The sequence below is a fragment of the Theropithecus gelada genome, chromosome 14 (assembly GCF_003255815.1).
Source record: "Theropithecus gelada isolate Dixy chromosome 14, Tgel_1.0, whole genome shotgun sequence".
Taxonomy (NCBI): Eukaryota; Metazoa; Chordata; class Mammalia; order Primates; family Cercopithecidae; genus Theropithecus; species Theropithecus gelada.
In genome coordinates, this window is record NC_037682.1 from 18,277,386 (window position 1) to 18,304,586 (window position 27,201).

Below are 27,201 nucleotides of genomic sequence, written 5' to 3' on the forward strand. Positions count from 1 at the left end.
GGATCTCACCTCAACTCTCCATCCCCCCAGCTGCTGTGTGAGACCGAGGGCCGGGTCCGTGTGGAGACCACCAAGGACCGCAGCATCTTCACGGTCGAGGGGGCAGAGAAGGAAGATGAGGGCGTCTACACGGTCACGGTGAAGAACCCTGTGGGCGAGGACCGGGTCAACCTCACAGTCAAGGTCATCGGTGAGGCCGGCCAGGGTCCAAGCTGGAGAACACAGAGGGGCAGCCCCAAGGAGGGCCCATCCGTTCGCTCATTCAGCCACTCGACAAACATCACGGGCATGCTCCCTGAGCAGAGTGGCAACAGGACAGGTTTTTCTGCCCACAAGGAGCCCCCCTGTGGGGGAGATGGAGGCAGTTGCATCCCGCAGATTTCCTGCGACACGGCTGTACATGAGCCGTGTCCAGAGTGGCCATGGGAGCACTGAGCAGAGAGCCATCCCAGAGAGCCTGGGGGGGATGCCTTTAGGAGGCTGAGAAGATGGTGAGGAAGGGCATCCCAGGCAGAGGAAACTGTGTACAAAGGGGTGGAGAAGGGAAAGAAAAAGGGTCTTTTGGGTGTGGAGAATGAATGAAACGTGTCAGGAGAGGACTGGGTAGGGTTGGGAGGATCAGAGCCAGGACAGGGGTGAATATGGGCAGTGTGAAGCCTTAAAGTGTTGATGGAGGGCTGGCGACATGATGAGAAATGCATCCTGTCGAGACCCAGCCTGGACAACACAGTGAGACTCAGTATCACTAAAAAAAAAAAAAAAAAAAAAAGAAGAAGAAGAAGAAGGAGGAGGAGGGGGAGGGGGAGGGGGAGGGGGGGGAGGAGGAGGAGGAGGAGGAGGAGAAGGAGAAGGAGAAGGAGAAGAAAGAAGGAGAAGGAGAAGGAGAAGGAGAAGGAGAAGGAGAAGGAGAAGAAGAAGAAGAAGAAGAAGAAGAAGAAGAAGAAGAAGAAGAAGGAAATGCATTCTAGAAAGATCTCTTTGGATTTTGGATCTGGAGGTGGTGGGGGCAGCCGGTGGCAGTTAGTTGGAGTGGGAAGGGGACGAGCAACATTACTCAAGGCCCCGAGCGGGGCAGGGCTGATGTGTCCACCGCACCCCCTCCAGACGTGCCAGACGCACCCGCGGCCCCGAAGGTCAGCAACGTGGGAGAGGACTCCTGCACCGTACAGTGGGAGCCGCCTGCCTACGACGGCGGGCAGCCGGTCCTGGGTGAGTGCAAGGGCGCCAGGCGGAGGTGCGAGGGCGCCGAACAGATCCGAGGGAAGGTGGTGTGGGGATGCCTGGGTCCCAGACCAGAGCCGCCACCTCCCCCGAGCCAGGCTACATCCTGGAGCGCAAGAAGAAGAAGAGCTACCGGTGGATGCGGCTGAACTTCGACCTGATTCAGGAGCTGAGCCACGAAGCGCGGCGCATGATCGAGGGCGTGGTGTACGAGATGCGCGTCTACGCGGTCAACGCCATCGGCATGTCCAGGCCCAGCCCTGCCTCCCAGCCCTTCATGCCGATCGGTGAGCCTGCCTGACCTGGTCCTGCCTCCGCTCCCTCCCCAGTCAAAGGCCCCCAGTAATAGCAGCTGCTCCGCAGGCAGCCACGCTAGACACTCACATCCACGGTCTCCTTTCAGCCTCGACTGGGGATACTCAGCCGCATTTTACAGATGAGGAAACAGGCTCCGAGCAGTTAAACGACCTGCCTGAGATCTCCCAGCTGGTTGGGGTGGAACTGACTCTCACACTAGGGGTCTCACACCGACCCCTAGTTCACTTTCAAGCCTCTCTTTCCATGTCTACAAAATGGGAATAATGACACTGCCTACCTCAGAGAGCTGTTAGGATGAGATGGGATGAGCAGGCAGAGGCCATCTGGCATCTAGCAGGTGCCCAGTGAATGTTCATTGTCCCCTGTTCCCCACACCCTTCAACCCAGGGTTTGTCACCTATGGGATGGGGCAAGGGCTGTGGTTAGTGGAGGGGTCTCAGGGGCGTCTGTCTGTGGAAAGAGTCCTGGACCAAGACTCAGAGATGGCAGAGGCAGCTCCACGGTCTCCAGGAGGCCAACTGGAGTCATCCCTCCCTGAAGCCTCAGCTTCCTCATCTGTATAATGGGGTCTGAGTGGGTAGAACAGGTGCTGAGGGTGTGGCAGGGCTCGGGAGGACACCTGTTCCCACCAGGGTGGGTGAGTCCAGGGGCAGCTGTCTGTGGCAAGTGCAGGCCAGGGACCCCTGGGCCCAGGGATGGGGCACAGCTTGGGAAGATAGCAGGAATTGGGGCCTGTGGGGAGAAGGGTTCAGGCCTCTCTTTTTAGGGACTGACTCCTGGTTTGTTCAGTTCTTAGTCAACTCACGTAATCATACGGTGCCAGGAAATTCCCATGTTTTCCTGTAGTTTTAGGGGTTTTTTTTCTTTTCTCCTTTCTTTCTCTTTTCTTTTCTTTTGATGGAGTCTCGCTCTGTCACCCAGGCTGGAGTGCAGTCCTGGAGCGATCTAGGTTCACTGCAACCTCCGCCTCCCAGGTTCAAGCGACTCTCCCACCTCAGCCTCCTGAGTAGCTGGGATTACAGGCATCCACCATCGTGCCCAGCTAATTTTTGTGTTTTTGTAGAGACGGAGTTTCACCATGTTGGCCAGGCTGGTCTCAAACTCCTGACCTCAGGTGATCCGCCCACCTTGGCCTCCCAAAGTGCTGGGATTACAGGTGTGAGCCACCATGCCTGGCTGCTGTTGTTGTTTGTTTTTAAGCCAATCTACAGACAAGTCTTGTAACAGAGACAAAATATTCCTTAAAGTGGCTAAAAGCCAGCTGAACAGGAAGTGCCCCCTATGTGACCAGTGGGCAGTTCGGGGTCTAGGCCACGGATCTCCAGCTTCCCCAGGCTTGCTGAGACCCCTCTCTGACCTCTCCTCTGCCCAGGTCCCCCCAGCGAACCCACCCACCTGGCAGTAGAGGACGTTTCTGACACCACAGTCTCCCTCAAGTGGCGGCCCCCAGAGCGCGTGGGAGCAGGAGGCCTGGACGGCTACAGCGTGGAGTACTGCCCAGAGGGCGGTGAGTGTCCCCACCCCCAGCCCCCTCCCCAAACGAAGAACATGCTCACCTTGCCATTGAGCAGATTCACCCATAGTCAGGCTTTTTTGGCCCACTTTTGCCTAAAGTTGAGGACATCCAGAGAAATACCTGTTCTGTTTTCAGAAGCAAAAAAAGCTTGCCTAGTGAAAAACAAATGCAGAGTAAAGCTGACTGTAACACTTCTTTGAGCAGTGCGAAATCAGCAACTACATTTTAAAAACATATTTAAGGCCAGGCGTGGCGGCTCACGCCTGTAATTCCAGCACTTTGGGAGGCCGAGGTGGGCGGATCACCTGAGGTCGGGAGTTCGAGACCAGCCTGATCAACATGGAGAAACCCCGTCTCTACTAAAAATACAGAATTAGCTGGGTGTGGTGGTTGGCGCCTGTAATCCCAGCTACTCGGGAGGCTGAGGCAGGAGAATCGCTTGAACCCAGGAGGCGGAGGTTGCGGTGAGCCGAGATCACACCATTGCACTCCAGCCTGGGTGACAAGAGTGAAACTCCATCTCAAAAATAAATAAACAAATAAAATTTAAAAAATAAAAACATATTTAAATCCTGGAGATTCCTATCAGAGGAGTGGGCAGTGGGGATGGGGTGTCGGTGGTGACACAGTCTGTGGCCTTGACTGCCCCTCCCCACCCCCAGGCTCAGAGTGGGTGGCTGCCCTGCGGGGGCTGACAGAGCACACGTCGATACTGGTGAAGGACCTGCCCACGGGGGCCCGTCTGCTCTTCCGAGTGCGTGCACACAATATGGCAGGGCCTGGAGCCCCTGTTACCACCACGGAGCCGGTGACGGTGCAGGAGATCCTGCGTGAGTGCCCCTTCATGCAGTCACAAGACCCGCCATTGACACCCCAGGCCCTTGGTGTCCGGTGGAGGTGGGGACGTTTGGGGAGGCCCAGAACGCTCTGCCCAGAACGCTGGCAGAGACAGGAGGGGTTGGAGCCATCATCCATGCTCTAGGCCTAGGGAAAAAGTGCAGAGAGGGTGGCCAGGCACAGTGGCTCAAGCCTGTAATTCCAGCATTTTGAGAGGGTGAGGCAGGAAGATCACTTGAGGTCAGGAGTTCGAGACCAGCCTGGCCAACATGGTGAAACCCCGTCTCTACTAAAAATACAAAAACTAGCCGGGTGTGGTGGTGGGTGCCTGTAGTCCCCCAGCTACTTGGGAGGCTGAGGCAGGAGAATTGCTTGGACCCGGGAGGTGGCAGCTGCAGTGAGCTGAGATCACACTACTGCACTCCAGCCTGGGTGACAGAGTGAGACAATGTCTCAAAAAAAAAAAAAAGTGCGGAAAAGGCTTTCTTGGTCTATGTCAGACCCCTAGTTCTGGAACAGGGAAAATAAAAGCCACAGTACCCAAGCTCTCTTCCAGGAGTGTCTCAGCTCCAACAGGTAAGTATTGTCTATGTCTGTCGTCAGATTGGCCCCTCTGGGATCCACTTCCCATTCCTCTGTTCCTCGTCCCAACAAAGGGTCCATCTTTTGTAAGGATTGGTTCTCAAAGCTGGAACGAGGCAGCAAACTCGAGTGGAAACAGCACAGGGCATAGGGTTTACACCCTGGCCTATGACTTACTAGCTGTGTGACTTCAGTCAAGTTGCTTACCCTCTCTGATCCCTGCCTCTTGAAGCAGTGTGGTGAGGCTCAGGGAAGCCAGCTGGGCTTGGGCAGGCTGGAGTTGCTGTGTCAGCAGGAGCTAAAGGAGGTGCAGGGCCCAGCAGGCAGCTTTTTTCTTAGCTGCAGTTCTCTGGGGCTTGTCTCAAGGGAGGCTGGAGCTGTGGCACCCCTCAGAGCCGTGGCGGGCCCTCACTTAGCTACCCACTCTGTATCCACAGAACGGCCACGGCTCCAGCTGCCCAGGCACCTGCGTCAGACCATTCAGAAGAAGGTCAGGGAGCCTGTGAACCTCCTCATCCCTTTCCAGGTGGGACTGGCCCCTCCCTGTCCCCCAGGGGAGAGAGGCTACGGTGTGTTGTTTCCATCCAGCGGACTGATGTCTCAGGGCTGGCCCGATCTGAGGTTCCAGAGGTGGGGGTGGCAGCTGGCCTTTGGAGAGATCCACATTCAGGGTTAAGCTTTTCCTCCCCTCAGGGCAAGCCCCGGCCTCAGGTGACCTGGACCAAAGAGGGGCAGCCCCTGGCAGGCGAGGAGGTGAGCGTCCGCAACAGCCCCACAGACACCATCCTGTTCATCCGGGCCGCTCGCCGCGCGCATTCAGGCACTTACCAGGTGACGGTGCGCATTGAGAACATGGAGGACAAGGCCACCCTGGTGCTGCAGGTTGTCGGTGCGTGGCCAAGGCCTCTTTGAGCCCCCTTGTCTCCCATCCCTGAGCTGGGCTGCTGGGTCCAAGGGCTGACCCAACCCACAGCTCACATTTTCCAGTTCAGTGCCCCAGCAGGCCTGGCCCTGGCTGGTAGGGGTGGCATAGTCCCTGGAGCCCGGTGTCCCCCTGCTCACTGTCAGAAAGAGTGGTGACCCGACTGGGTCTGTCTCCCGCAGACAAGCCAAGTCCTCCCCAGGATCTCCGGGTCACTGAGGCCTGGGGTCTTAATGTGGCTCTGGAGTGGAAGCCACCCCAGGATGATGGCAACACGGAGCTCTGGGGGTACACAGTGCAGAAGGCTGACAAGAAGACCATGGTGAGCCCAGGGTCTGGGGTCTCCACGTGCACCCTGCCTAGGCCCGGCAGACCCAGGCTGCAGCCACCCTTCACTGTCCTCACCACGGGCCCCTCACCCTCCCTCTGCTGATCTGAGTCCCTCCACAGTACGGGTGGAGATGCCCAGGGCACCCAGGAGAGGCTCTCGGCATCGGGGAAGTCCTGGCCCAGAGATGCCTCCCCTCCCTCCCCGCCCCCAGGAGTGGTTCACCGTCTTGGAGCATTACCGCCGCACCCACTGCGTGGTGCCAGAGCTCATCATTGGCAATGGCTACTACTTCCGTGTCTTCAGCCAGAATATGGTTGGTTCCAGTGACACAGCGGCCACCACCAAGGAGCCCGTCTTTATCCCCAGACCAGGTGCTGTACCCTCATTCTCCCCACCAGGGGCTGGGGCAGGGAGGCCATCGGAACAGGGAGGGGGGCCTAGTTTGGTGTGGCCCTCTCAGTACCAAGTTCTGTCACCAACAGGCATCACCTATGAGCCACCCAACTATAAGGCCCTGGACTTCTCTGAGGCCCCAAGCTTCACCCAGCCCCTGGTGAACCGCTCGGTCATCGCAGGCTACACCACTATGCTCTGCTGTGCTGTCCGGGGTAGCCCCAAGGTAGGGAACTTTAGGCACTGGACCAGGCCGACCAGGAGGCGGGGCTCACAGGCCCCGATGTCGAGCAGTCCTCTCCCCAACCTGTCTCCTCTGCTTTCTCTCCACCTTGGGGTGTATGGACTGGGTTTCTCTCCCTGGGCAGGGCCGTGGTACTCGCTGTTGGTTCCATGTTTGTTTCCAGCCTTGGGCATAGTCAGGGACTCCGTGGGACCACCCCCCACCGAGTATAAACAGAAATGCGTCTCCCTGGGTCCCTGCCAGGTCCCCTCTCAGCCTGGATGGCTTCCCTCCCTCTCTTTACCTTAATTGTAGCCCAAGATTTCCTGGTTCAAGAATGGCCTGGACCTGGGAGAGGATGCCCGCTTCCGCATGTTCAGCAAGCAGGGAGTGTTGACTCTGGAGATTAGAAAGCCCTGCCCGTTTGACGGAGGCATCTATGTCTGCAGGGCCACCAACTTACAGGGCGAGGCACAGTGTGAGTGCCGCCTGGAGGTGCGAGGTGAGGAGCCCTTGGGGCCAGGGCCTGGGAGGCGGGAAGAGCAGGGCAGCAGTGGGGACCCTGGGCTTTGCTCTGTTGTCCCGGGCCAAGCACCTGCTGTGACTGCAAGGGCAAGGACCCTGTCATGACCAGATGGGTACTAGCTTCCAGAAGGCTGGGAGGACACAATGACATGGCCTCCTCTTCTGCAGTGCCTCAGTGACCAGGCTGGCTCCCGGGGATGGCCAGGTATGTACTCCAGACCACCTGACACCCAGGGCACAAGTCCGTGGCTAAGCCCTGGCCCTTGGTCGGGGGGCAGCCATCAGTAAATGGGAGGCTGTAGGGGGCCTCTGTTCACTCATAAGATAACCTGTGTTGCAGGTACAAGATGCCAGCCCCATACCAGGAGCCTGCAGGGAAGTTGGGGAAACCGCTCCCTGCTGTTGGATGTGTGTGTGACAAGTGTTGTCTCCTGGGCTGCGGTGGGGGATCAGCAGGACAGCTATGTTGGGCAGGCCTGAGTGAGTGTTGCACAGACTGGTCCACAGGGCTCCTGAAGCTCCTGGATCTTTGGGGTAAAAGGAGGGTGACCTCAAGAAAGGATGTCTGGGGACAGGCCTTTCTGGCCTGCTGTGTCTTCCCAATGTGTACTGGGCAATAAAAGATTAATGCAGTCACAGAAAACTCACTCTTCTCACTCAATTTCAGTGTGCCTGTTTTCATAAAAATGCACAGGGGATGGCCAGGTGCGGTGGCTCACACCTGTAATCCCAGCACTTTGGGAGGCAGAGGCGGGCGGATCACCTGAGGTCAGGAGTTCCAGACCAGCCTGGCCAACACGGTGAAACCCCATCTCTACTAAAAATACAAAAATTAGCTGGGCATAGTGGCGTGCCTGTAATCCCAGCTATTTGGAAGGCTGAGGCACGAGAATCACCTGAACCCGGGAGGTAGAGTTTGCGGTGGGCCGAGATCACGCCACTGCACTTCAGCCTGGGTGACAGCGTGAGACCCTGCCTCAAGAAAAAAAAAAAAAAAAGGCCCAGGGACATTGATCTTCACAGCAAAGTGAGGGCAGATATTTTTGTTGTTTTCTCAATGATTAAACCAGGCCCAGAGTGGTTTCTGAGTTCATAAAACATTAACACAAGAAGGAACCTGTCTTCCCCTACGGCATTCACTCTTCAGATGATGAAACTGAGCTGTGACAGCGGAAAGCGCATTTAACCGGTCCTAGGTACTCAGCGTGATCCTTGTGCCAGTGGCCCCGGTCACAGCCGCCTGGGGGTGGAGTGAGGCAGAATCTGTGTTGTCCTGGGGTGGAGCTGCACTAGGTGGCTTTGCGGTCCCAGCCATCAATAAGCCAACAGCCGGTACACACTCATATCCCCAGTGGGAGACAGCAACCCAATCCAGCCCAGGGCCCTGGGGACCAGAAAGGTGTCAGGGCCAGGGCCCCACTCTGCTCTCACTTCCCCTAAATCCGAGCATCAGTTTCCCTTTGGGTGGGGGAAGCCAGCAGGTCTCAGACAATTCCATGAAGGCGGCTCCTAGGAGAGCTTCTGGGAGTTCTACCCAGTGGAAGACACTCCTGGCCAGGAGTCCGGGGCCCTGTGGGAGGCCCTGGCTGAGTCACCACACCTCTCTGGACCATACCCACCTGTAAGGGAATGGAGAGGGCCAGGGCCTTGGCTTTCTTTCACTTAATCTCAGTTCAGGTGAGGACACCCTCTGGCTGCTCCCTCTAGCAGCCCGTTCGTTCAGTTCACGGCAGCCCAACTCTCTGCAGGGCCCCCAGGTGCCCAGGAAGGAAAGCTCCTCCTGCAGCCTTGCTCTAGGAGACCAGAACAGGGGAGCTGGGGCCTCCGTGTGCCAAAGCTTGGACGTGGAGGACCTCATCTCCTTCCTTCCTTCCAGCCTGAGGTGCCTTTTTAAGAGTCCAGGGACAGCCTTCCTCACGCCTGAGCCAAGAGGAGGTGTCATTTAATGCAAGGCAGCCAGGGAGCCCGAAGGGAGTCAAGGACATTTATTTCACATTCACACAGCTGTACATTTTCTATAAATAATGTGGGGCTGAAATATTTACAGTCATCTCTTGCCCATGCCCAGGCTGCCTCTCCCTCCTGGCACCCCATGCCTGGAGACACAGCCTGCAGACACAGATGTGCAAACCCAGCTTGGCCTTTCCTGACCACTCCCTGATGCTCAGGCAGAGCAGCCAGTGGTCCCTGGGACTCCACGAGCCTCGCCCACTCCGTCCTCTGATGCCGAAGGCGTGGCAGGCCACAGGGAATTCGCTGCTCCACTGCAGTGACGGAGGCTGTAGCAGGCAGCAGCCCACGCTTGCGGGCCCCGGGCAGTAGCTGCCAGCTTGGGAATGCAGAAGGAAGCAGGGAGGCTGCCACTCGCTCCGGCTGCCCCCCAGTTCTTCCCTTCCTCTCTGTGCCCTTCCTCTGAGAGGGCAAGCCCCAGGGTTCCCTCATTCCTCACAGAGTGAAACTGCTCCAGGCGCCCAGTCGTGCCGGGTCAAAGAGAAGGGTGAGCCAGACTCTTGCAGTGGACAGTTATAACGCCAGGGACAAGGACAAGGAACCACAACACAAATGTCTCAAGGACACACAACAGTGGGTTCACACCAGCCCCACAGACACACACTCTTGAGCCCTGAGGGGAAGGCAGTTTGGTCTTCTGGGAGTGGAGAGGGGGAAGGTGGACACGCTCAAAGACACACTCAGAGGGACACATAACCAGTAACCAACTAAGCCACAGCAGGGGCTTGCAGAGGACACACGAGCATCGTCCACTCCTCAGTCACAGCAGCATCGTGCACTTGGGAACAGAAAGGGGCCAGGGGCGTGCCCTGGGCTGGGGCGGCTTCGTAGCCCCTCTCCATCAGCTAGAGACAGGCCGGGGTGGGGTTCTGAGATCTTCCTCACTGCTACGAACTGCAGCCACGTACGAGAAGAGACACAATACAGAGTAGCAGATTTCGTGGGCCTAGAGGGGAGAGAAAACCAAGCGGATCACGATACTGAGACTCCTGCATCTCCACGTGTGGAGGATCTGCCAATGGGCAACTCCTGCCCTAACACTGGGCATGGGCCTCTGGACTAAACGTGAGCTCCAAGCAAGGAAGCTGTCCCCGTGGGAGAGGGGATCCATGTGTGTGTGTCTGTCTCCCGGGGCTCAAGACCCGTTTCAGCTTGAGTTGAACCTTTGGCAACAAGACCAGGTCCCCACTCAACCCTGTGTGCTCAGAGAGCCCACCCCTCCTCTTGTCCGAAGGTCCCCAGGGAGCCCTGCACACTGTGGCCCATCAGGGTTGAGCAGCACACTCACCATTGGTGTCTTGTACTTGTGGCTCACCACTTCTTTAATTTCAGGAACTAAAACCGGACGGGCAAGAGACAAAACAGAAAGTTCAACACTAAGAGCAGTAGTGCCATGCTCCCCCAGGCGGCAGCGCCCGGCGTCAGGGTCCCCTTCCCCTCTGTGGCCTCTCACAGTGGCTGCAGCAGCTTAGGCTATGATAGGGCAGAGGCCACCAGAGGCTCTGTCCAGACCCTGCCGGCTGGGAGGACATGGCCCCAGCCTCCTCAGCTAGGCCTCTGCCGTCCGCAGTGGCTTTTACTTGATGGCTGTGATTCTAGCCACTTCTTTGAAAGCCCTGGATGGGAGGGATGGACCTTTCACCAGCCTGGTCACGGCTACTGTCCAGGGCCCCTGAGGAGCTGCCGTGGGGAATTCCCAGGTTTTGGCTGGGAGGAGAGAGCTGTTTCTAGCTTGTGTCCAACTTTGCTGAGACACCCGTGAACTCATCTTGTCACCAGCCTGAAAATTGGGTCATGTTAAACACAGTTCCCTTTATTCCCAGCCCCCTACATAGAGGGTCTTGAGGCTGAAGAGGTAACATGATACTAAACCCACAGGACGTGGCAGTGTCCTTCCCTGAGCGGCAGGAGAAGCCCAGGCCTGCCTGTGTGAGGGAGAGCGTCTGAGGGCTCTGGAGCAACACACCCAGCAGAAGACAGGCGAGTACAGCACCCAGGGAGGGAGGTGACAGGGAGCATCAGGCAAAATACACACATGTCCACAGCCCGGAAGGCAAGAGAGCCCCCCGCTCCAGCCATGCAGGGGTTCTGCTTGGCCAGAGGAAGGAGTAGGCCCCCCAGGCTCAGCCATCATCATGGCCCCTTGAGACTGGGAGCGGAGGGGCCTGGCATCTCCCTGGGGGCCAGAAAAGGCAGGAGGAGAATTGGCTGTACCTTCCTCTGACCCTGGGAGGCAGAATTTGGGGAAACTCAGGGTCAGCAGGGAATAAACTCATCAAAGGTAGAGCAAGAAGCCCAGGCCATTCTCCTGAGTTGGAAGATTCCCCCAAGTATCTCTCTGACAGAAGAGAGAAGTGAGCACACGGGGAGGAAGGTCCAGTGAGCCAGTGAGAGGGGGGAGGCAAGGTGGGAAGAAAGAGGGTGGGGGAGAAAGGAAGAGATGAGCTGGCAGTGTGAGGAGCTGGTTCGGTGGAAGGGAGCTACCCACCCAGGGCAGGGCCCAAGGCAGAGACCTGGGGAGAGGCAGCACGAGCCGAGGTCACTTTACCTGCTGGAGAACGAAGGTTTTCATAGCAGCGATGAGGGGCACAAAAGAATGAAGCACAAACACAGCAGGAACTCAAAGCCCCAGGGTGAGAACCCACTACACCACTCCCTAGCGCTGGCTCCCAGCTTCGGGCTACAGCTGCCCTGCTAGGCTCCTCTGTCCCTCAAGTGAGTCTGCCTGCGATGCCCCGTGCCCTTTGTCTGGCACAGAGGCCAGGTGGAGACCAGAGTGGTGCCAGGGAGGCTGGGTGGAGGACTGGGCTGCTAGAGAGATTGCAGCAGGTGATACAGACATAGTGGAGCTTGGGGGTCACCAGTCTGCTCTATCCCAAACTTTCTGACCACTGGCTGGCCCAGCACGGGGAGGTGGTGCTACTTCGCTGAGCTGCTTCAGGACCACCTCTAAACTCGAAACCCACCTGAGGCCCCATTTGCTCTTCTGCGATCCATGATCTATCTTTCCCTTCCACTTCCCGGCTCTCATCTCAGGGGTCCCTTTTCTTCCTTGTCTCTCCTGCTCCTCCTGACCTCTCTACAGAGGTTCTTCTTCTCCCTGACCCTAGACCCTCCTCTGGAGCTCCGAGGTTTGAGTTACTGCCATGTGAGTCCAGACCTAAGAGCAAAATAGTGTAATTACCAAATTCCTCCAGGACAAAGACGCCTCGAACTGTATTGCACTTTTTAATGTGATTCAGCTCTATGAAAACCTGCAAGAGAGGGAGGGAGGGTGGGGTAAGGCCCACAGGCTCCACCCCTGCCCCACACAGCACACTCTCCCAGCTACAGCCCCACCCACACAAAGAAAGTCTATTTCCCAAAGAGAGGACAGAAGAATCCACACGCACACAACTCAAAAGCGCTAAGAAGCGAAGATAGCAGAAAGGGCATGTACCTTCCGCTCCTGGCCGGAGGAGAAAGCATGGGAGAGAAATGAAGGCGTTAGTTTCAATGGTCAAACCCAACCCGAAGGCCCCGCTGCTGGCCTGGGCTGCCCGCCCGTACCCTCTGCCCAGGGCAGTGCTTGTAAGACACCGTGCCCCAGGGATCCCCACTCAGCCCATCAGGTCTCTACCCTTCCATGCATCCTCCTCCGGCGCAGAGGGCTGGCACGGGCACAAAGCTCCCCTCAGACTGTCCTTGGGGTGGGAGGTGTTGGTATCCTCCTTGAAACAGGATCCAGGATCTCCCAAGAGGTATGTGGTGATAATAATATCCGCTACCACTTGCTGAGCACATACTTGGGGTTTACAAATACGATTTCTAATCCCTGCGCCTACATGACACAGTATATAGTATTACCCCCATTTTCTACATGAGGAAACTACGGATCAGAAAGTTTCTCTGCCCATGAACGTGGAAGCTGGGCTTCAAATCCAAGCACGTCCTGACACCAAAGCCTGTGCTTTTCCCATTCACCCCAGACTGCACAGCTCCACCAGGAGGTCTGCTGCCCCCTCCAGTCCAACTGACCACTGTGTGGCAGAAGAGGGGCAGGTTGCTATCTCATTATTAACTGTGAGGTGAGATTGAGAAGCTGCGCTTTCCTCCCCTTCTCTGCGCAATCTATCTTCTAGGGGCCAAGCCTTCAACCACAGACTGGCTTGGATGGCTGCCCAGAGGGGCTGTGCCAAGGGCAGGACGAGGAACAGGGCAGAGCACCTGGGCGTTGCTCAGCAAGATCTCATCTTCAGACAGGGAGGCCACAGCACTAAAATGTGGTCAGGAGCCTGCTCCTCAAGAAATACTGACACCTCTGTGGTCCAGAAAAGCACTTAGGTAGACCCCTCTCTGGGCTGGTCCTAAGGTCTTTGGGGTTGGCTACCGCCCTAAATTCTAGATTGAAAATACACTAAGGGGCTGCTGGCAGCCTGGGCAGCTGTTTCCCATTAAACCAAAGCTGCCCAGCTACGTTCCTGGAAGAGAGCTACAACGGCTAGCAGAGGGAGGGAGACAGCCACGTCAGTCAGGCATCCACCTCCCCTGAGGGTCTGCAGCCTGGCCAGGGGCTATGGGGCTTCACACATTCGGGTCTGGCTCAGAGCCTCAGGGAGAGCAACCCGGACATCAGGGAAAGAGGAGGGAAGGCACTTGTGTGAGGAGTCAGAGCTGTGAACGGACCTGGGATGATGCGCTGGCCTCAGAAAGGAATTAGCTTAAGGAATGTCCACTGAGAGAAAAAGGTAACACTGTGTTAAAAGACCAAGAGAGAAAAAAAAAAAAAAAGTCAGCTCCTATGGTGGAATTACAATGAGGGAAATATGTATCCAGAACTGCTTCCCAATCAAAAGAAGGGGAATGGGGCCTGTGGAGCAGGGGACAGAGTGGGAACACTCAGAGGAAGGAAAAGAACAGAAGAATCCGCAGAAGAAAAAGGCAAATAAACACACTCCAGAGAGGACAGATACAAGCTACTTACACACAGGCACGCACACACACGCACACGCAAGCTGCACGCACACCAGAAAGACACAAAGAGATCGGCCAGTCTAGACTCTCAAAGCAAAACCACCAAGCAGAAGCATACCCTGGGAATAGAGGAAGGCAGAGACACTGCAGGGGAAGGGCCAAGTGAGACGCTCCCACTCACACTGTGTGGAGTCCAACGGATGGGGCAGCGTGGCCACCCGGCCTCGCTTCTGCCCAGCCTCCCCCGCGGGCTCCCTGGTGCACCTTCACAGCGCCAGGTGGTCGCCAACGTCACTGTGCCCTCCCCTGGGATTTCTTTCCTGGGTCCAGCTGCTCCAGTTCTCCCTCTAGCTTGAGGGCCCTCTCTCATGCTTTGCTGGGGAAGTACTGGGGGCCTGGACACTGGTCCTTCTTACAGGGAGCCTTGTGCTACTGCTCGTACCTACCTGATTGTGCATAAACTTGAGGTTGATCCCTTCCAGGGTGACCTGCAGCAGGCCACCCTCACCAGTCTTCATGTCCTGCACAGGGAACTCGCCACCCAATTCAGGTCCTGTGGTGAGGGAGGGGCTATCAGCTCACTGGTGCGGTGGGGAATCCCACCCCTGACTTCCCTGCCAGGCCCCTGACACTCAGAAGGACTGGTGGAAACAGGGAAGACACTCTCAGGAAAAACTCTCCTCACCGGGTTTGATGCTTTGCTGTCGGGCAGCAGCGCGCTCCATGCTGTCCTTCACACAGTAGTACAGCTCCCGACACTGTGGCACAGGGGGAGAGCGGTCCCATCATGGGGGCTGTCCACGGTTCCCCACCCACTGCTCTGTAATGGCCACTGAAGGCTTGGGCTGACGCCAGGACCTCCGAGACAGCTTTAGGTACCCCACCCAACAGCTGGAGACAGAAGTGTGGCTCCAGACATGGGTTTTGGAATTTTAACTTCCCAAAGATAAACTCACTATTTGGTCTTCAATGCCTACCCTAGCCCCAACCCAAACACAGATCCTGGGTACCTTTTTAGTATAGAACTTGTTGAGCTGGGTCTCAGAGCCATTTCTACGCCACAAGCACAACACCTTGGTCTTGGGACAGTAGGTCATGTTGATAAGCTTCTCGTACCACCAGCGCTCATACACTGTTCCGATGTTACTACGCAACACCACACAGTCATCGCACACCTGGAGAAGTGCACAAAGCGGCTCAGTGGTTTCTGTCTCTGACAGCCTCTCCCTAGACTGTTTCCTACAGGGAAAGGGTGGGACAACTGGCCCTGCGGCATCCCCATGGTCAGGTTTTCTGCCTTATACTCATGGTGTCCCTAGTTGGAGACACAAAACAGAACTACTGACATGCTGCCTGCTACAAGGATTGCTGGAAGAGATGGAGTCATTAGAAGAACCTGTGTATAAGTGAGGAGGCACAAATCAATCAGTTATTTATTACCTTTTTTTTTTTTTTTTTTGAGACAGGGTCTCACTTTGTCCCCCAGGCTTGAGCGCACTGGTGCCATCTCAGCTCACTGTAGCCTTGACCTCCCAGGTTCCCCCAAAGTAGCAGGGACTACAGGTGCACACCATCACACTGGCTTTTTTTTTTTTTTTTTTTTTTTTTTGAGATAGAGTCCCACTCTGTTGCCTGGACTGGAGTGCAGTGGTGCAATCTTGACTCACTACAACCTCTGCCTCATGGGTTCAAACGATTCTCCTGCCTCAGCCTCCCGAGTAGCTGAGACTACAGGCACACACCACCATGCTTGGCTGATTTTTGTATTTTTAGTAGAAACAGGGTTTCATAATGTTGGCCAGGCTAGTCTTGAACTCCTGAACTCAAGTGATCCACCCGTCTCGGCCTCCCAAAGTGCTGGGATTACAGGTGTGAGCCACCGCACCAAGCCCAGTTATTTTATTTATTTATTTATTTATTTATTTATTTATTTATTTATTTATTTTTTGAGATGGAGTCTCGCTCTGTCACCCAGGCTGGAGTGCAGTGGCCGGATCTCAGCTCACTGCAAGCTCCACCTCCCGGGTTCACGCCATTCTCCTGCCTCAGCCTCTCTAGAAGCTGGGACTACAGGCACCCACCACCTCGCCCGGCTAGTTTTTTGTATTTTTTAGTAGAGACGGGGTTTCACCGTATTAGCCAGGATGGTCTCGATCTCCTGACCTCGTGATCCGCCCGTCTCGGCCTCCCAAAATGCTGGGATTACAGGCTTGAGCCACCGCGCCCGGCCAGTCCAGTTATTTATTTACCTTTTATGTGCTCTACGGACTTAAAGTATTTGGAGGAGATCTCATGCCTCCTTCTTACGACCTCAGGAATCATCTTTGTTGACAAACACAAAGGCAGGAGATCATGACAGACTTAACCAAGGAGAAAAATGGAGCTGATGTACTTTCTAATCCTGGGTCTACCCTATATCTATAAAAATTTTTTTTTTTTTTGATACGGAGTCTTGCTCTGTTGCCCAGGTTGGAGTGCAGTGGCGCAGTCTCAGCAGCCTCCTGGGTTCACGCCATTCTCTTGCCTCAGCCTCCGGAGCAGCTGGGACTACAGGCACCCACCACCGCGCCCGGCTAATTCTTTTGTATTTTTAGTAGAGACGGGGTTTCACCGTGTTCACCAGGATGGTCTCGATCTCCTGACCTTGTGATCCGCCAGCCTCGGCCTCCCAAAGTGCTGGGATTACAGGCGTGAGCCACCGCGCCCGGCTCTATAAAAATATTTTTAAAAATTAATTACACAAGTGACACACGAACAGTGCCTACTGCATAAAAATGATACAATACAGGATGATATAAATTAAAAACCAAATATCTTGTAATCCCAGCACTTTGGGAGGCCGAGGCGGGCGGATCACAAGGTCAGGAGATCGAGACCACGGTGAAACCTCGTCTCTATTAAAAATACAAAAAATTAGCCGGGCGCGGTTGTGGGCGCCTGTAGTCCCAGCTACTTGGGAGGCTGAGGCAGGAGAATGGCGGGAACCCGGGAGGCGGAGCTTGCAGTGAGCTGAGATCCGGCCACTGCACTCCAGCCTGGGCGACAGAGCGAGACTCCGTCTCAAAAAAAAAAAAAAAAAAAAAAACAACAACCAAATATCTTTGACACCTTCTGTTCAACATTCTCTTTCAGGTGAAGTTATCCGTTCTTTTTTTTTTTTTTGAGACGGAGTCTTGCTCTGTCGCCCAGGCTGGAGTGCAGTGGCGTGATCTCAGCTCACTGCAAGCTCCGCCTCCCAAGTAGCTGGGACTACAGGCGCACGCCACCATGCCCGGCTAATTTTTTTTTTTTTTTTTAAGTAGAGACAAGGTTTCACCGTGTTAGCAAGGATGGTCTCGATCTCCTGACCTCATGATCTGCCTACCTTGGCCTCCTAAAGTGCTGGGATTACAGGTGTGAGCCACTGTACCCGGCCAGTTACCTGTTCTTAAGGCTTCAAATGTTACAGGAGACATTATAGCACAGTGGTGAAGGGCACAGGTCTAAAGTCAGCCTGAGTTTAGATTCCAGCTCTGCCATTACTGAGCTGTGCCACCTGAGCAAGTTCATCTGTGTCCACAGTTCCTCACGGGTAAGACGGGGATAGTAACAGTAATAACTTCCTACAGTTACTATGAAGACTAAATGAGTTAATGTGCATAAAGTATGTAAGGTGCATACAAAGCCAGGCACACAGAAAGTACCCTAATTGGCTACTAGATATCAGAACTATGAAACTAATGATTATTACCACGTTGATGGTTCTTACCTCTTTCTCCATCTTAGACCTCTCTTCCTGAGCTCCTGAGCCTCTCAATGTCTGGATGCTTCACATGTAGCACCTCAAACTCATTGTGTCCAAATCTGAACTCAACATCTCCTCCTGGGCAGATCCTCCTTTTAAGTCTGCTATTTGAGGAAACGGCACCACCATCCACCCAGCTGCCCCAGCCTGAAATGAAGAAGTGATGCCCGACTCCTTCCTCTTCACTCTAACTACACTCCATCACTGAGTCCCATTGGTTCTAGCTCAAATATCCCTGACTGCTCTTCCACTCCCCAACCATTAACTCTTACTTTTTCTTCAAGTCTAAGCTCAAAGGTCAACTTCTCAAAGGAGTTGTCCACAGCTCCAAGGCCCTCTGCTATATATTCTCATAACTCCTGCCCCCTGAGCTTCTTTTTTTTTTTTTTTTTTTTTTTTGTGAGACGGAGTCTCGCTCTGTCGCCCAGGCTGGAGTGCAGTGGCCGGATCTCAGCTCACTGCAAGCTCCGCCTCCCGGGTTTACGCCATTCTCCTGCCTCAGCCTCCCAAGTAACTGGGACTACAGGCGCCCGCCATCTCGCCCGGCTAGTTTTTTGTATTTTTTAGTAGAGACGGGGTTTCACCGTGTTCGCCAGGATGGTCTCGATCTTCTGACCTCGTGATCCACCCGTCTCGGCCTCCCAAAGTGCTGGGATTACAGGCTTGAGCCACCGCGCCCGGCCCCCCCTGAGCTTCTTTCATAATGCTCACCGTATTTTATAATACTCTATTTATTTGATTTCCCCGATAGCTAGTCAATGCTAAGGGCAATAGAAATCACGACGTCTGTCTTATTCACTGCTATAATCCCGACACCCAAAAAACTACCTAGCACACAATATGTGCTCCATAAATATTAGGTGAGTAAGGACTACACAAGACTATCAGGTTTAAGCTACTGTATAAGAGTTTACTGGAGTTCTAAAGCCTTTGGAGAATGAGTCAAAGTGGCAGAGTAGGAATGGGAAACCTGAGTTCTAGCCCCAGTCTGACTCTGTGGTTTTCTCCAGGGGGAAAATGGACCATACCACTCCACCTTTCATAATCCTTTAAGAACATCATGTAAAGGCGGGCAGAACACATTTAGGAGAACACATGATTTCTAAGCTAGAGCATTCTAGGCTAGAGAAATGCTCGTAATATACTGTTAAGAGTCGCCTAAGTGGCTGTTGAAGGTGTAAACTGGTATAGTCTTTGGGATGGCAATTTGGCAAAATCTAATGAAATTTTAAATGTAATAAGCTTGACTTGAAAATTTCATGTCTAGGACAATATCCTATAGAAATTCTTATGTGAGGGTGCCAAAATATATGCTCAAGGATATTCAATGAGCAATTTTTATTTTTTATTTATTTATTTTTGAGACAGGGTCTTGCTCTGTCACCCAGGCTGGACTGAAGTGATGCAATCAGAGCTTACTGAAGCCTTGACCTACCAGGCTCAAGGATCCTCCCAGCTTAACCTCCCCAGTAGCTGGGACCACGGGCATGTACCAGCATGCCTAGCTTACTTAAAATTTTTTTTTGTGGAGACAGGGTTTCCCTATGTTGCCCAGGCTGGTCTTGACCTCCTGGGCTCAAGCGAACCTCCCACCTCAGCATCCCCAGTAGCTGGGACCACAGGCATACACCACCACATGTAAGACTAATTTTTAATTTTTTTGTAGAGACAGGGTCTCTCTCTGTTGCCCATGCTGGTCTTAAACTCTGGGCTCAAGCAATCCTCCTGCCTTGGCCTCCCAAAATACTGGGATCACAGGCGTGAGCCACCATGCTTGGCCCAATGAGCTTTTTTTTTTTTTTTTTTTTTTTTTTTGCGACAGAGTCTCGCTCTGTTGCACAGGCTGGAGTGCAGTGGCCGGATCTCAGCTCACTGCAAGCTCCGCCTCTCGGGTTTACGCCATTCTCCTGCCTCAGCCTCCCGAGTGGCTGGGACTACAGGCGCCCGCCACCTCGCCCGGCTAGTTTTTTTTTTTTGTATTTTTTAGTAGAGACGGGGTTTCACCGTATTAGCCAGGATGGTCTCGATCTCCTGACCTCGTGATCCGCCCGTCTTGGCCTCCCAAAGTGCTGGGATTACAGGCTTGAGCCACCGTGCCCGGCCTTTAATTATTTTTAAACTTTTGCATGGTTTGAAACATTTATAGCATATACTGTTTTACTTTTGTAACTAAAAAAAGGGCAATAAAAACAATTTTTAAAAATCTTTGGTGGCCGGGTGCAGTGGCTCACACCTGTAATCCCAGGACTTTGGGAGGCTGAGGCGGACAGATCACGAGGTCAGGAAATTGAGACCATCCTGGCTAACACGGTGAAACCCTGTCTCTACTAAAAACACAAAAAATTAGCCGGGCAAGGTGTTGGGTGCCTGTAGTCCCAGCTACTCGGGAGGCTGAAGCAGGAGAATGGTGTGAACCTGGGAGGCGAAGCTTGCAGTGAGCTGAGATCACACAGCGAGACTCTCAAAAAAAAAAAAACAAAAAATCTTTGGTCGGGTACGGAGGTTCACACCTGTAATCCCAGCATTTTGGGAGGCCGAGGCAGACAGATCACTTAAGACCAGGAGTTCAAGACCAGCCTGGCCAACATGGCAAAACCTCATCTCTGCTAAAAATACCAAAAATTTGCCGAGCGTGGTGATGCATGCCTGTAGTCCCGGCTACTTGGGAGGCTGAGGTAGAATCGCTTGAACTCAGTGGGTGGATGTTGCAGTGAGCCAAGATTGTGCCACTGCACTCCAGCCGGGGTGACAGGGCAAGACTCCATCTCCAAAAAAAAAAAAAAAAAATCTTCCTTGGCCAGGCAAGGCAGCTCACACCTGTAATCCCAGCACTTTGGGAGGCTGAGGTGGGCGGATCACTTGAGGTCAGGAGTTTGAGACCAGCTTGGCCAACATGGTGAAACCCCATCTCTACTAAAAATACAAAAATTAGCCGGACATGATGACATGTGCCTGTAGTCCCAGCTACTCAGGAGGCTGATGCAGGAGAATCGCTTGAACCTGGGAAGCAGAGGTTGCAGTGAACCAAGATTGCGCCACTGCACTTCAGCCTAGGCAACAGAGTGAGACTCTGTCTCAAAAAAAAAAAAAAAAAAAGAAAAAAATTCCCAAATTGCTGTCCAATTGATCATGCAGAAAGCAGGCTATGCTCTGAGAAAGGCTAAATCAAATAGCCTCACAGTAGCCAGGTGATGTCACAGTGACCATGGTGCACTCTTCCCTGGCATGGCACCACTTCAAGGAAGTGGCATCTATTTGGGCAATGCGTCCAGTCCCACACTCCAGAGACTTAGCATGAGGCTCCCTCTGTACAGTGGTGAGAGTAAGAGTAGTCCAAGGAAACTGCTCGAGAGATTTTTTTTGTTAAAGGAAAAGAAAAGGGCAAGAGTCATGTGGCACTTCTACTGTGGTGCAGGCGTCTTGAGTCAGCCCTCAGCTCCGAGAGGCAACAAGGCAAATTCTAACACTTTAAAGGGTGACATGAAAATGACTCTTTCTTGGCTACACTGACGTGTATGTTTCTGCTTCAGGGTAAGCCCCTCTGTTTGGTAAACCACCTGTTCAAAAAACTGTGACTGTGGAAATCAAATTCAGCTAAATCACAGGGGAACAGATAACATAAGCAAAATTTCACTACTTTATATTTAGGAGTTGTACTTGGTCCTTAAAATTACTTAGAGGTCTGTTTCAGAATTAAAAACACAGAAATGAAGAAAACATGGTCAATTTCCTTTATAATCCTAGAGAGTAAGGCTTTTTCTCACTATGTCTCAAAATCCAGAAGCCGTAAAAGAAACTATTGATTAATTTAATTATATAAAAGTAGCCAGGCGTGATGGCTCACACCTGTAATCCCAGCACTTTGAGAGGCTAAGGTGGGTGGATCACTTGAGGTTAGGAGTGCGAGACCACCCTGGCCAACATGGTAAAACCCCATCTCCACTAAAAATACAAGAATTAGCCGGGTGTGGTGGCAGGCACCTGTAATCCCAGCTACTTGGGATACTGCGGCAGGAGAATTGCTTGAACCTGGGAGGCAGAGGTTGCAGTGAGCCGAGATCGTGCCGCTGCATCCAGCCTGGGCGACAGAGACAGACTCTGTCTCAAAAAAAAAAAAAAAAAAAAATTATATACAAGTAAAAAATTTATGTGTGTCAAAAAATATCATAGGCAAAATCAGAAAAGACAAATGAGGAACTTTCTGGTGGGCAGATCAGACTGCCCACATCTGAGCCCACTGATCAGTAGGACAGGGATGACCATAAGAGGCAACAGGAAGCATATAGCACCACTCATTAAGTGTTCTTCCCAGAAGAGTGAATCTGAAAGTGATCAAACCTCTAAACTGAACTACCAGTCTATGAGAAATATGTGACAGAGAAACACGCTAACAGAAAGGAGACACAATCAGCAAAAAATCTAGAATGTAGGAGACTCCACAGGGCAAATGATCCAATTTCTTCAACAAAATAAATTGCAAAGGGGGTATTACATGTTATGAGACACTTAAGAATTCCATCAACCAAAATTACAAATACATTGTCCCTCTGACCCAGCAATCTCATTTCTCGGAATCCTTAGACACACTTGCACATGTATAAAATGAAGCAGGCACAGCATCATTCACAGTATCACTAACAGCAAATTTGGAAGCAACCCAAGGATCCATATGTAGTGACTGGTTAAATAAATTAAGGCACAGTCACACAGTGGAATACACGTAGCCATAAAACGAGTGGGAAAGCTTTCTTGGTACTGATACAGAAGTGGACCAGGACAATATTAAATGAAAAAACCCAAGGAATAAAGCAATTGATAAGATGCGCTATCTTTCTGAAAGAAAGGACAAAAATAGGTCAGGTGGCGTGGCTTATGCCTATAATCCCAGCACTTTGTGAGGCCAAGGTGGGCGGATCACTTGAGGTCAGGAGTTCAAGACCAGCCTGGCCAATATGGTGAAACCCCGTCTCTACTAAAAATAGAAAAATTAGCTGGGCATGGTGGTGGGTGCCTGTAATCCCAGCTACTTGGGCGGCTGAGACAGGAGAATTGCTTGAACCCAGGAGGCGGAGGGTGCAGTGAGGCGAGTTTGGACCACTTTTTGCCTGAGCAAAAGAGCGAGACTCCGTCTCAAAGAGAGAAAAAAAAGAAGGGAGAAAAATAAGAATTTGTGTTCATCGAGACTCCATCTCAAAGAGAAAAAAAAAAGAAAAATAAGAATTTGTGTTCATATTTTATTGTTTGCATAAAAATCCACTGGAAGGCCCGGGGCACTGGCTCATGCCTACAATCCCAGTACTTTGGGAGGCCGAGGCGGGTGCATCACTGAGGTCAGGAGTTCGAGACCAGCCTGACCAACATGGCGAAAACCCATCCCTAAAAAAAAGTACAAAAAATTAGTCGGGCATGGTGGAAGGCGCCTGTCATCCCAGCTACTTGGGAGCCTGAGGCAGGAGAATTGCTTGAATCCAGGAGGTGGAGGTTGCAGTGAGCCGAGATCACGCCATTGCACTCCAGCCTGGGCATCAGAGCAAGACTCTGTCTCAAAAAGAAAAAAAAAAATTCACTGGAATTTACAAAGGAAACTAATAAAAGTGGTTGTCTATAGGATGAAGGGGTGAGGGGAGTGGAAAATTCAGTGGAAGGGGACAAGAATGAGTGTAAGACTTCCCAATGTGTACTATTTTCTGTTATTCTGATTTATGAACAATGTGACTATATCATCTACATACAGATAGATATCTTTTGTTTTTTTTTTGTTTTTTTTTTTGAGACGGAGTCTTGCTCTGTCACCCAGGCTGGAGTGCAGTGGCCGGATCTCGGCTCACTGCAAGCTCCGCCTCCCGGGTTTACGCCATTCTCCTGCCTCAGCCTCCGGAGTAGCTGGGACTACAGGCGCCCGCCACCTCGCCCGGCTAGTTTTTTGTATTTTTTAGTAGAGACGGGGTTTCACCGTGTTAGCCAGGATGGTCTCGATCTCCTGACCTTGTGATCCGCCCGTCTCGGCCTCCCAAAGTGCTGGGATTACAGGCTTGAGCCACCGCGCCCGGCCCCAGATAGATCTCTTTATATGTGTGTGTGTATATGTGTGTGTGTGTGTGTGTGTATAAAATAAATAGGGCTGGGCGCGGTGGCTCACACCTGTAGTCCCAGTACTTTGGGGGGTCAGGGCAGGTGGATCACTTGAGGTCAGGAGTTCAAGACCAGCCTGGCCAACCAACATGATGAAACCCCGTCTCTACCAAAATACGAAAAATTGACCAGGCATGGTGGTGCATGCCTGTAATCCTAGCTACTCAGGAAGCTGAGGCAGGAGAATTGCTTGAACCTGGGAGGCGGAGGCTATAGTGAGCCAAGATCACGCCACTGCACTCCAGCCTGGGTGACAGAGCAATACACTGTCTCAAAAAAAAAAAAAAAAAGAAATGAGTATCATCTACTATAACTATATAAAATTTAATTATCTGAATAACAATCTGATAATCTGGTTGGGTGCAGTGGCTCATGCCTGTAACCCCAGCACTTTGGAAGACCAAGGTGGGTGGATTACTTGAGGTCAGAAGTTTGAGACCAGCCTGGCCAACATGATCAAATCCCATGTCTACTAAAAATAGAAAAATCAGCCGGGCATGGTGGCTGGCGCCTGTAATCCCAGCTACTTGCGAGGCTCTGGCAGGAGAACTGCTTGAACCCGGGAGGCGGAGGTTGCAGTGAGCTGAGATCAAGCCACTGCACTTCAGCCTGGGTGACAGAGCGAGACCCTATCTCAAAAAAACACACACAAAAAACCCAGAAAATCCCAATCTGATAATTTAATGATAAATGGATCATGAAGATGAATGAGAGAAACGAGAAAAATATTCTGGCATCAGTTCTAGGAGTTCCCTGTGACTCTCCAATAGCCCTTTCGGCCCCCAGCGTGAACCAGCACCTACCTCCATGAAAAAGATATCTCCATTTGTATCTGTCCCTGCATGTACCACAAATGTCTGCTTCTTCATATGCCGGCTGCCACTGGACCAGATAGAGAGATCGCGTCCATTCTGATGAAAGAGAGATTTTTTTGAGACAGTCATACATCCCTCTCAAGAGGGCTCTGGGCCAAGAATTCCCCACCCAGCAATCAAATTCGTATCAGCTTCCTCAGCACAGTCTCATCTGCTGGCCACTGGTCACCCAGGAAGTGGTTTCAGATGTTTTGGTCTCAGAAGCCCCATATCTCTTAAAATTTATTGAAGATTCCAAAGAGCTTTTGTTTATGTGAGTTATAGATATTTACATACTAGAAATTTAAACAAATTTCTCAAATAATTACAAAAACAGTAATTCATTAATAACCCATTACATAGTAATATAAACATTTTTAAGAACTATATTTTCTATAAAAAAAGGCACCATTTCACATTTTTGCAAATCTCTTTAATGTTTGACTTAACAGCAAATAGCTGCATTCTCCTATCTGCTTCTGCATTGAGTCTGTTGCAGTATGTTGCTTTGGTTGAGGTATATGAAAAAAACGACCTAACAGTTACGTATTTGGAAAATGGAAGAGGATTTTCATAGCCTTTTCAGATAAATAGACGTATTCTTTTTTTAACACTATACCAGAACTTGAGAAGTAGCAGCTTCTTTTTTTTTAAGAGACAAGGTTTCGCTCTGTCACCCAGGCTGGAGTTCAGTGGCATGACCATAGCCCATTACAGCTTTGAACTCCTGGGCATAAGTGACACTCCTGCCTCAGCCTCCCAAGTACCTGGGATTACAGGCATAAATCACAACACCCAGCAACAGCAGCTTTTGAAAGTCAGCTGCAGTGTGGAATCTGATAGCCCATCAATGAACGCTTTACACTATTACATTAAAATCCATTTAGGCCAGACATGGGGGCTCATTCCTATAATCCCAACACTTTAGGAGGCCAAGTCGGGAGTACTGTTTGAGCCCAGGCAGGAGTTGGGAGACCACCCTGGGCAACAGTGAGCTCCTATTCTCCATACATCTTTTTTTTTTTTTTTTTTTGAAACAGGGTTTCATTCTGTCACCCAGGCTGGAGTGCAGTGGTGCGATCGTGAATCATGGCAGCCTCAACCTCCTGAGCTCAAGTGACCTCAGCTTCCCAAGTAGCTAGGACTACAGGTGCATGCCACCGTGCCTGGCTGATTTTTTTATTTTTTGTAGAAATGGGGTCTCCCTTGGCTGGGAGTGGTGGCTCACACCTGTAATCCCAGCACTTTGGGAGGCCGAGGTGGGTGGATCACAAGGTCAGGAGTTAGAGACCAGCCTAACCAACATGGTGAAACCCCGTCTCTACTAAAAATATAAAAATTAGCTGGGTGTGGTGGCGGGGGCTTGTAGTCCCAGCTACTAGGGAGGCTGAGACAGGAGAATGACATGAACCTGGGAGGCAGAGCTTGCAGTGAGCTGAGATGGCACCACTGCACTCCAGCCTGGGCGACAGAGCGAGACTTCGTCTCAAAAAAAAAAAAAAAAAAAGTATAATCAATCAATTTAATAAAAGTAACAGTTTTCACTGCTTCTTCAAGGACATTTATAAGCACAACTAGCATTTTTAAAAAACTAAGAGTGTAAGCCAGGTGCAGTGACTCACGCCCGTAATCCCAGAACTTTGGGAGGCTGAGGCAGGCAGATCATTTGAGGTCAGGAGTTCGAGATCAGCCTGGCGAATGCCCGTCTCTACTAAAAATACAAAAATTAGCCAGGCATGGTGGTGCATGCCTGTAACCTCAGCTACTCAGGAGGCTGAAGCAGGAAGACTGCTTGAACCCACAAGGCAGAGACTGCAGTGAGCCAAAGTTGCACCATTGCACTCCAGCCTGGGCAACAAGAGAGTGAAACTCTGTCTCTCCCTCTCTCTCTCGCGCGCGTGCTCTCTCTCTCTCTATATATATATAAATAAATCAGTTGGGTGTGGGGGCACACGCCTGTAATCCCAGCTACTCGGGAGGCTGAGGCATGAGAATCGCTTGAACCTAGGAGGTGGAGATTGCAGTGAGCCAAGATTGTGCTACTGCACTCCAGCCTGGGCGACAAAGTGAGAGTCTGTCTCAAAAAACAAACAAAACAAAAATAAAAAACTGAGAGTGGGCCGGGCGCAGTGGCTCAAGCCTGTAATCCCAGCACTTTGGGAGGCCGAGACGGGCGGATCACGAGGTCAGGAGATCGAGACCACCCTGGCGAACACGGTGAAACCCCGTCTCTACTAAAAAATACAAAAAACTAGCCGGGCGAGGTGGCGGGCGCCTGTGGTCCCAGCTACTCGGGAGGCTGAGGCAGGAGAATGGCGTGAACCCGGGAGGCAGAGCTTGCAGTGAGCTGAGATCGCGCCACTGCACTCCATCCAGTCTGGGAGACAGAGCCAGACTCCGTCTCAAAAAAAAAAAAAAAAAAAAAAACAAAAAACTGAGAGTGTATCGAGGCAAGGAATACAATGGCTGCTGGCATAGTTTGGGGCCATTGTCTTCACTTGGGTTAAAGTGCCAGCAGTTGTACCCACCACTGCTTTGGTACCATCAGTGCAAACGTAACCCTATGAAAATGGCAAATAACATTTTAGAATAATTTGAAA

At 52.2% G+C, this 27,201-nt stretch overlaps 2 protein-coding genes across 13 annotated transcripts in view; one reads left to right on the plus strand and one right to left on the minus strand.

Moving 5' to 3' along the window:
* Nucleotides 1–7,524, plus strand: part of MYBPC3 (myosin binding protein C, cardiac) — a 23,564-nt gene extending 16,040 nt beyond the window's left edge. Inside the window, exons 23-35 of one of the 2 annotated variants that reach the window (XM_025356687.1) lie at nucleotides 31–190; nucleotides 1,105–1,209; nucleotides 1,320–1,508; nucleotides 2,912–3,046; nucleotides 3,718–3,885; nucleotides 4,912–5,000; nucleotides 5,168–5,363; nucleotides 5,579–5,718; nucleotides 5,939–6,098; nucleotides 6,210–6,346; nucleotides 6,659–6,845; nucleotides 7,037–7,073; nucleotides 7,209–7,524. In XM_025356687.1, the coding sequence (XP_025212472.1) occupies nucleotides 31–190; nucleotides 1,105–1,209; nucleotides 1,320–1,508; nucleotides 2,912–3,046; nucleotides 3,718–3,885; nucleotides 4,912–5,000; nucleotides 5,168–5,363; nucleotides 5,579–5,718; nucleotides 5,939–6,098; nucleotides 6,210–6,346; nucleotides 6,659–6,845; nucleotides 7,037–7,047 (1,677 nt within the window). In that variant the 3' untranslated portion in view covers nucleotides 7,048–7,073; nucleotides 7,209–7,524. Of the gene's footprint in view, nucleotides 1–30; nucleotides 191–1,104; nucleotides 1,210–1,319; nucleotides 1,509–2,911; nucleotides 3,053–3,717; nucleotides 3,886–4,911; nucleotides 5,001–5,167; nucleotides 5,364–5,578; nucleotides 5,719–5,938; nucleotides 6,099–6,209; nucleotides 6,347–6,658 lie in introns of both variants that reach the window. The other variant, XM_025356686.1, reaches the window with a different exon arrangement.
* A 1,314-nt stretch (nucleotides 7,525–8,838) lies between these two features.
* Nucleotides 8,839–27,201, minus strand: part of MADD (MAP kinase activating death domain) — a 57,634-nt gene continuing 39,271 nt past the window's right edge. For 8 of the 11 annotated variants that reach the window (XM_025356092.1, XM_025356098.1, XM_025356096.1 and 5 more), the window contains 7 exons: nucleotides 24,551–24,658; nucleotides 14,842–15,006; nucleotides 14,517–14,589; nucleotides 14,278–14,384; nucleotides 12,063–12,132; nucleotides 10,167–10,213; nucleotides 8,839–9,824 (listed from right to left, as the gene is read on the minus strand). In XM_025356092.1, the coding sequence (XP_025211877.1) occupies nucleotides 9,720–9,824; nucleotides 10,167–10,213; nucleotides 12,063–12,132; nucleotides 14,278–14,384; nucleotides 14,517–14,589; nucleotides 14,842–15,006; nucleotides 24,551–24,658 (675 nt within the window). In that variant the 3' untranslated portion in view covers nucleotides 8,839–9,719. Of the gene's footprint in view, nucleotides 9,825–10,166; nucleotides 10,214–12,062; nucleotides 12,133–12,317; nucleotides 12,327–14,277; nucleotides 14,385–14,516; nucleotides 14,590–14,841; nucleotides 15,007–24,550; nucleotides 24,659–27,201 lie in introns of all 11 variants that reach the window. The other 3 variants (XM_025356099.1, XM_025356094.1, XM_025356090.1) reach the window with 2 other exon arrangements.